Genomic DNA, 9,176 nt, shown 5'->3' with positions numbered 1-9,176 from the left:
AATTCAACGATTTGTCAAATTCAAGATGCTCGGAAATGCTAAGGAACTCGAATAATAATTTGTGGAGTCCTGTAGCTCAGTGGTTAGAGCAATCGCTTTGCAAGCGAGAGACCTGAGTTCAATTCCAGGCAGAGGGCGAAACCCTGGGCAAGTTTCCTTACTCCACACTAATAATAATCCCTCCAAAACCAAAAACAATAATAAAAATTGGTCTTTTTCAAACTATGACTGTTTGTGGGACATTGCTGTGCGCAATTGGCTGCCGCGTTCGCCCACAAATGCAGTCAATTCACTTTACAGTGTGTTCTGTGAAGCGCTTTGGGACGTCCTCCCGATGTGAAAAGCACTATATCAAATGCAAGGATTATTATTATTATTATTATAAATCTGGAACCAAGTAGAATTCTGACCCCAAACTTTCCAAAAATCATCACACTCTAAATGGCCTATCTCTAATTTTAAGATGATGCCCCTTTATCTGGCTTCCCCCCAAAATAGTTTCTCTGTGGCTACCGTATTGAATCCCTTTATTATTTAAAAAAAACATTTTTCAAAAAATTTTTAGGGGAGGGTTTGAACTAATTTGGCAGGCGGGGAGGGAACCAGGATATAGCATCAGGGAGGAGAAACAAGAAACACAGAGAGGACTGGGAAAGTGATATGTTTGGAATAAAGAGTAGATCAGAAAGAGGAGGGATCAGACAGGGGAGAAATGCAAAGCAGACAAAGTCAGGTTTGGAGTGTATGTGCGTAAATGCATGTAGCGTGACAATAAGATTGCCGAACTGCAAACACAAATTGCAACATGGGATTACGATAAAGGTGCAACAACAAAGAATTGGCTCAAACAAGAGCGGGAATGAGAGTTTGACATTCCTGGCTACGATGTATTCATAGGAACATAGGCCGTTCAGCCCTTCGAGCTTCTTCTACCATTCAATGAGATCGTGGCTGATCTGTGCCTCTAATCCTGTCGATTCCAATTTCCCACTTTTCCCCCTTACTCCTTAATACCCTGTCCTACCAAAAATCTATCAACCTCACTCTTGAAGGTGAGGATGGATCCAGCATCCATGGTCTATTGGGGGAGAGAATTCCAAATTTCTACCACCCTTTGAGTGAAAAAATACTTCCTAATTTTACTCTTAAATGGCTGGTTCTAATTTTCGGACTATGCCCCTTGTTTTGGATTCCCCCACCAGAGGAAGTAGCTTCTCTGTATCTACCCGATCAAATCCATTTAATAATAATAATAATAATAATCCTTGCATTTTATAAAGCACTTTTCATGTCTTCTTGATGTCTCAAAGAGCTTCACAGAATACACTGTAAAGTGAATTGACCCTATATTTGTGGGCGAAAAAAACCATCTTTATCATCTTAAATGCCTCAATCAAATCATCCTCAACCTCCTAAACTCAAGGGAATACAATCCAAGTATTTCCGCAGCATTTCCTCGTAAGTTACCCCTTTTATGCCTGGAAACATTCTGGTGAACCTGCACTGCACCCCCTCCAGGGCCAATATATCTTTCCTGGGGTCTGGTGCCCAAAACTGAATGCAGTACTTCAGATAGGGTCTATTCAGGAGGGATATGGAAAGAAAAAGAGGAGGGATGGCAGTATTGATCAAAGATATTGTTACAGACATGGAAAGGGATGATGTGCTAGAGGGATCAAAGATGGAATCTATTTGGTTGGAGAAAAGGAGCAGAAAAGGAACTGTTATGGTGCTGGGTGTGTATTATAGAGTGGGATGGAGATTGAACAGCAATCTGCAAGCAAATTTCAGAAAGATGTAAAAGCAATAAGGTAGTGACAATGGGGGACTTCAATTATCCAACCATAGACTGCAAGAATTCCTAAAATGTGTACAGGAGAACTTTCTCGATCAACGAGGAAGGAAGCAAGTGGGGCAAGTGGAACAGGTTTCAGTGGGAGAGCAACTGGATAACAATTATCACAACATCATTAGGTTTAGAGTTCTTATGGAAAGGGAGAAGGAACAATCAAAGGTGAAGATACTCAACTGGAAGAGGCTAATTTCAGTTGAAAGGGTATCAGGCCCAGGTAGACTGGAAACCAAGATTGATGGGTAAAACAGTAAACGAGCAATGGGAGGCCTTCAAAGAGGAGATAGTTCGAGTACAGACCAAACACATTCCCATGAGGGGAAAAGTAGAGCTCCCTGGATGACTAAGGAAATTGGGATTAAAATAAACAGAAAAACGAGGTTTATGATAAATGTTAGGTTCAAAATACATTAGAGAACCAAACAGAACACAGAAAGTGCAGAGGAGAACTGAAAAAGGTAATAAAAGGGGCAAAGAGAGTGTATAAGAAAAGATTAGCAAGTAACATAAAAGGGAACACTAAAGTCTTCTATAAACACATACAGAATAAAAGGATGGTCTACAAGGGTAGAGCTGATTATGGACCAAAAAGAAAAACTTCTTGCAGAAGCAGAGGGGATGGCTGAGATACTGAATGATTTGTTAAAGACAAATCGTGTCTGACAAACTTCATTGAGTTCTTTGATGATATAACGTAGAGGATTGATGAAGGAAGTGCAGTTGATGTATATGGATTTTCAGAAGGCGTTTGATAAACTGCCACATAATAGACTAGTTAGCAAAATTGAAGCCCATGGGATTAAAGGGACATGGATACTACATATGCTGGGAGACAGAAAGCAGAGAGTATTGGTGAAGTTATATAGAAAAACTGGAGAAGCTAGAATTGTTCTCCTTAAAATAGAGAAGGTTAAGGGGATATTTAATAGAAGTGTTGAAAATCATGAGGAGTTTTGATAGAGTAATGGTTGTTTTTCAGAATGGTGGAAAGTATACGGTGGTGTCCCCCAGGGGTCAGTATTGGGTCTACTGCTCTTTTTGATATATGTGAATGACTTGGATCTGGATATAAAGAACAAAAGTTTAAAGTTCGCAGATGACACAAAACTTGGGACAATGGTAAACAGTGAGGAGGATGGTAACAGACTGCAGGAGGGCATAGGCAGTCTGGTGAAATGGGCAGACACATGGCAGATGATGTTTAATGCAGAGAAGTGTAAGGTGATGCATTTTGGGAGGAAGAATGAGGAGTAGAACATACAATAAACGGTACAGGTTTAAAGGAGTTACAGGAGCAGAGAGATCTGGGGGTTCACGTACACACGTCTTTGAAGGTGGCAGGACAGGTTGATAGAGCTATTAATAATGCATATAGTATCCCTGGCTTTATGAATAGAGGCATAGAGTACAAAAGCGAGGAAGTTCTGCTAAAACTTTATAAATCACTGGTTAGACCTCAGCTGGTGTATTGTGTCCCATTCTGGGGACCAACTTTAGAAAGGATATCAAGGAGAGGGTGCAGAGGAGATTTACCGGAATGGTACCAGGGACTTTAGTTACGTGGAGAGACTAGAGAAGCTGGGATTCTTCTCCTTAGAGCAGAGAAGGTTAAGGGGAGATTTAATAGAGGTGTTCACAAGTCATGAGGAGTTCGGATAGAGTAGGTGGGGAGAAACTGTTTCCACTAGCAAGTGGGTCAGTGACCAGCGCACATAGATTGAAGATAATTGGCAAAAGAACAAAAGGAGAGATGAGATTTTTTTTTACACAGAGAGTTGGTACAGTCTAGAATTCACTGCCTGTAAAGCTGGTGGAAACAAATTCCATAACAACTTTCAAAAGGGGATTAGATAGATACTGGAAAAGGAAAATTTTGCAGGGATATGGGGAAAGAGTGGGGAAGTGGGACTGATTGGGTAGCTCTTCCAAAGAGCTGACACAGGCACGATTCACCGAATGGCCTCCTTCTCTGCTATCGTCTATGATTCTACCATTCTATGATTAGATCCACCCTTCACCTTTAAACACAAAGCATTGTTGAAACAGAGTCTGTTGTTTCTTTTAAAAGTGAAAGGGTACATACTTGAAGAGAAGGAAAACAAGCAGCAGAGTGGGATGGTTTTGAATTGTGTGGCTCATGGAGAAAAACACCAGCGCAGGCTTGAATAACAACAACAATTGACATTTATAAAGCAGCTTTCATACCGGAAGGATGTCTCAAAGAACTTCCACAGCTTCATATATTGCAGAGTGTAATGCTGTAAGCGAGCTCCCAATGGTAAGCAGTGCATTTGAGAAGCCATAGGCAATGGGAGGTAACAAAGCCTTGGGTGAGCGCACAGGATACAGTTGGTTATTTTCCTTGCGGGACTTTGAGATTGGCAATTTGTTTGCTTCAGGAATATCACCAATTAGATACCAGAATGAGGAGTGTGACCTGCCTGTGCAGAGGGCGATGTTACTTGGCTAGTCAAAGCTGGGGTTTGATCACTATGAATGCTTGAGAGCACTGGAATCCCAATCATGGAAGGAAATTGCTGGAAGCTAGTTCTTGTCACTGATTTGAGCTCTGTTACCTATTAATACAATTAAAGCCCAGGGCTATCAAAGGGGTTCCAAATATTACACTCTAGTTATCCAATGAGAGCTTTGCTTCTGCTCTGTTATGAGGTTAGTGATATGCAGTCACTGTGAACTGACCTATAAAAGAAAGTCAAAGCTGACAGACTGCATAGAGTTCTTGAATCGAATCTTTTCAAGACAAATCTAAGCAACACTCCTGACTTCAGCTACCATGAAAACCCTTTTTGCCATTACTCTGATCATTCTTTGCTTGTCAGGTCTCTTGGAAAGTATTTTGATTAAGGTAAGGACTGCACAACTATTTGTGGGACACTGCTGTGTGCAATTAGCTGCCGTGTTTTGCCCACAAAATACAGTCACTAAACTTTACAGTATATTCTGTGAAGCGCTTTGAGCAGTCTCAATAACAACAACAAGATTTCATTTATAGAGCTCGATGTCATAAGGCGCTATATCAAATGGAAGGATTGTTATTATTATTATTTTTAAAAACATTTTACGATTGATTTACAGGTATAATAAAATGATTCTTCCTTTTTAGCTTTACGGAACTTCGACTTTAAATTAGGAAGCACCGAGAACTGGGAAGAAAGATGCAGAAGTTTATAAGGCGGCAATGGGGGCGGAAGTTTGGCCGATGCAGTTCAAGTAGCCAGATGTGGGGCGACGCATGCTGGCCATAAAAATAGCTGTTGTAAATATAAATGAAATTAGGATTATCAGCAGGATTTAGGCACGAAAAAACTAGTTCACAGTTGCAGAAATCTATTAACAGGCCTAAAGTAAATCAAGGGTTTATACCAAAAAGGTGCAAAATAAATAAGGAAGCAATAATTATAATATTCCTTGCATTTGATATAGTGCCTTATCACATTGTCAAGATGTCTCAAAGGATATACTGTAAAGTGAATTGACTGTTATTTTGTAGGTGAAATGCAGCAGCCGAATGGGATGAAATCTAATTGAAGTGTTCAAAAATGATGAAAGGGGTTGACAGTAACCAGTGAATGATGTTTTTCACTTCAATTCTCAGTGGAGATGACTTTAAAGTTAAAGCAAAATCAGATACGACTGAGGTGAGAGAGTGGAATGAAGTGCAAAGCTATAGATATAGATTTGATTGGGAGATTCAAGAAAAAAGAGGGAAAATGAGAAGAATTTTTTTTTTACGGAGTGAGTTATTACGGTCTGGAATGCACTGCCTGAAAGGGTGGAGGCAGATTCAATAATAACTTTCAAAAGGGAATTAGATAGTTATTTGAACAGAAACAAATTGCAAGGCTATAGTGTAAGAGCAGGGGAGTGGGACGAGTTGGAAAGTTTCTTCAAAGAGCTGGTACATGCCCAAAGGGCTGAAATAGTCTTCTTCTGTGCTGTGGGTTTCTATGATTCTATGACAGAGATGGAATAATGATTGCGGTGCAAACGTAAATCGAATTTCACTGTTTTCAATACATGAACTCTCAACCCTACAACAAAGGGTAAGGCTGCCATTATTTGAAACCATAATATCCTCTGCGGCTCTTTCTCTTCTGGTAAGAATTGTTTGTAGACTCCAGCGCAAACACAAAATGTCTCATTGCCCAATGGGGTTGCGGTGAGTTCTTGATATGCTTCCACTCACTTCCTCTTGCAATTCCGTTGGACAACTGAATCGCAAAAGATCACTCCTGTGATGGTAACTGGTGAAAATAAAGTGAAGGAGCTATTGAAAAGTTATGATATCCAGTCCAGATTTGAAGGGTCAAATGGCCTGCTTCTGTGCTGTACACTCCTGTGATGTGACTTACCCCTTTAAGACTCGCTAAAAGGTCACGGTTTCTTTTTCACTCTGTTTCTGAGTTTGGAGATTTAGAATTCACAGTTGACGATGCAATGAAATTGAAGGACGTGATTGGTGAAGAAAAAGAATTTGGGCATAAAATGGAAGGAATCCTAAATCTTTGTAAGGAACCTACCTTACCAGCCAACTTCAAGCCAATCTGCCAGAAGAATGATGCTCCCCAGGTGTTTTCTACATTGTGTAAGTATCCTTTGAGGGTTTTTGTTTTTAAAACACGGTAGCGATGGGATTCCATAAGGAATAAGGAAACAGAAATGTTTTGCTTTATTGATTTAAATGATAATGAATAGATTCATTCATAGATAACCTTACATTTGATGCAGCGTCTATATCATACCCAAATGTCTTGCTATCGAGTGTAGTGACTATATTTGCAGATGAACATGGCCATTTTGTGCGCAGCAAGATATGATATGATTTTACAGCCAATTGTAAACTCCCTTCTCTTTTCAAATAATTTGAATTTCAAGTGCCTTTGGCGACCTCCCGATGTAAAGGCGCTATACAAATGTAGTTGTTTATTGTCATTGTTGAATAGTGTTGGGTGATCTTTGATGTCCACCTGCAAAGGGAGAATGTGGCTCTTAAACTGGATTGATTTTGACTGACGTTCGATCTTTCTTTCTTTCCAGATGATATAGCAAGCAATCCATACCCTTGTGACATCTGTTCCTTTGCTGTGTGCACAGGTTGTACCTAACCTGAGAAGGGAAAATTTGCAAAGAAAGGCTAAACGACATCCCTGAGTAGTTGATTCTTACAAAAAAGGAAAAAATCCTGTACTGACTATTTTTAGTTTTAATGTTGATTTTCTATGTGACTTCAGAATTTCATGATGAAAGGGCAAAACACAGTTTGAACCCAAGAAAAATGCAACAAGCAGGTGCTTATTGCTCTGTACATTCAAATCCATAGGGGCTTTGCTTGCTATTTGCTGATTTCTCCCTCCCCACCCTCCTCCCCGCGGGGTAATAATGAGGACTTACCTGCAGAATTTCATGAAGTATTGCTTTGTCAATGATTTGAAATCAATAAAAATGGATTCAAAACCAGTTTTACCATTCTTGTTGAATATAAAGTGAGTTCAACAATAGCAACTTGCATTTATATAGAGACCACTTGTGCAGAGTGCTTGACGGTGGTGGAGCAGGATGCCGAGTCGGGGGAGGGGGAGGTGACTGTAGACTCAGTCGAAGAGGAAGGAAGATGGGGAAGGAAGGGGGTAAGGCGGATGGATAGAGAAAGAGTTCCAGAGCTACAGGGTGTAGCAGCTGAAAGTGTGGCCTCCGATGGTGGAATGGGCTCCTGCACGAGCGATGTGCAAGAGGCCAGATCCATTCAAGTGGATATTTCTAGATGGTGGTAATGGCTCTCCTGGTTGTGGTGTCTCTGGTATAGGTGATTAGGATGTATCTGCAGCGGGTTGTGGGTTGGGGAGTGAGCAGGTCGGAGAGGTTGGGTGGTCCCAGGCTGAAGGAATTTGAAGACGAGTGAGAGGATCTTCTTAAATGGAGTTCAATCCTTTATTGAATGGTTCAGAGTCACAATAGTTTCACTCTCTACACTGGTCCCAGTTTATAACTCATCATGATAGAGCATTTGTACTTTCCATGGCATTTCATCACCAGGTTCTCAGAGCACTAGTCGATAGGATCTTAGTCACAGTTTGATTCTTCTATTTGCAATATAAATACGACTGCCGTGGATCAGTGGAAGAGTAGATAAGCTCCACTCCTCCATTCTCCCTTGAAAATATTAGTGATGTCCGAGGCTGGAGGGGTGTCAAGGTGGGCTCAGCCAGAAGGCCTTCCTGCGGGAAGGCCCAATGCGGGGCCATGAGGGCCCCAGAAGAACCCACTGCCTGGAAATGACATTGTTTCAGATTATTCTCTATTTCAAACTCTACTACTTCCCCTTCTGGTGGGTCTGCACTATTGTCATGTTACATCTAACGTTCTGGCAGCTGGTGGGATATTTCTGGACGGTGGAAATCGCTCTCCTGGTTGTGATGTCTCTTGTGGTGGTGATTAGGATGTATCTGGGTGACATGACCTGCAGGAGAAGGTGCCAGAGGTGGCTGGTTTGGCTGCTGGTGTCCGTTGTGCTGTACCTGCATCTGTCTGAGAAACCCACTGAGAAGGGGTTGAAGACTGTAAGTGGGCTTGCTGCTGGGGTAGCTAGTGGTGGGTTCCTCACCCTCAGAGAGATACTGTGTCAGCTCCTGTCTTGCTTTCACCTCCGACAATTCGACCAACAAGAGGAGGAGGTCCCGAGCACCAGCTCCCCGTATGACCCCCAGCCTGACACCCAGCCATAACCCCCAACCCAATGTGAACCCCAGTCACCAGCCCCTAGACCAACTTGAAGCCCAACACTCGCGCCCCCGCCCCCCTCAAAACCAACCTAAACCCCAGACACCATCCCCCAACCACAGTCGCCAACCCCCAGCTCTCAGCCCCTAACCCAACATGAATAATTGTCAGTGAGGGATCGAGTCTCACTGTCTCTGATCTTCTGATGCCTTATAGGCCCTCCCTCAGCTACCAACCCCTCCCTCAGCTACCAACCCCTCCCTCAGCTACCAACCCCTCCCTCAGCTACCAACCCCTCCCTCAGCTACCAACCCCCCGTCAGCTACCAACCCCTCCCTCAGCTACCAACCCCTCCCTCAGCTACCAACCCCTCCCTCAGCTACCAACCCCTCCCTCAGCTACCAACCCCCTCTCAGCTACCAACCCTCCCTCGCTACCAACCCTTCCTCGCTACCAACCCCTCCCTCCAGCTACCAACCCCCCCTCAGCTACCAACCCCCCCCCCCCCCCCTCCTAGCTACCAACCCCCCCTCAGCTACCAACCCCCCCCCTCAGCTACCAACCCCCCCTCAGCTACCAACCCCCC

At 42.8% G+C, this 9,176-nt stretch overlaps 2 protein-coding genes across 2 annotated transcripts; both read left to right on the top strand.

The window, feature by feature from the left end:
• Nucleotides 1-4,583: 4,583 nt before the first annotated feature.
• Nucleotides 4,584-7,329, top strand: LOC103181379 (guanylin-like; the record flags this gene model as incomplete). The annotated part of the gene is given in 3 exon segments (NM_001292346.1): nt 4,584-4,718; nt 6,278-6,458; nt 6,911-7,329. Coding segments are annotated over 3 exon segments (321 nt in total). The 3' UTR covers nt 6,979-7,329.
• A 774-nt stretch (nt 7,330-8,103) lies between these two features.
• Nucleotides 8,104-8,595, top strand: LOC121850715 (transmembrane protein 17-like). Its single transcript, XM_042343775.1, has one exon. The coding sequence runs from the start codon at nt 8,104-8,106 to the stop codon at nt 8,593-8,595; it is 492 nt and encodes a 163-aa protein (XP_042199709.1).
• The last annotated feature ends 581 nt before the right edge of the window (nt 8,596-9,176 follow it).

The sequence above is a fragment of the Callorhinchus milii genome, unplaced genomic scaffold (assembly GCF_018977255.1).
Source record: "Callorhinchus milii isolate IMCB2004 unplaced genomic scaffold, IMCB_Cmil_1.0 Scaffold24, whole genome shotgun sequence".
NCBI lineage: Eukaryota > Metazoa > Chordata > Chondrichthyes > Chimaeriformes > Callorhinchidae > Callorhinchus > Callorhinchus milii.
This window is presented reverse-complemented; position numbering and strand designations above follow the sequence as displayed.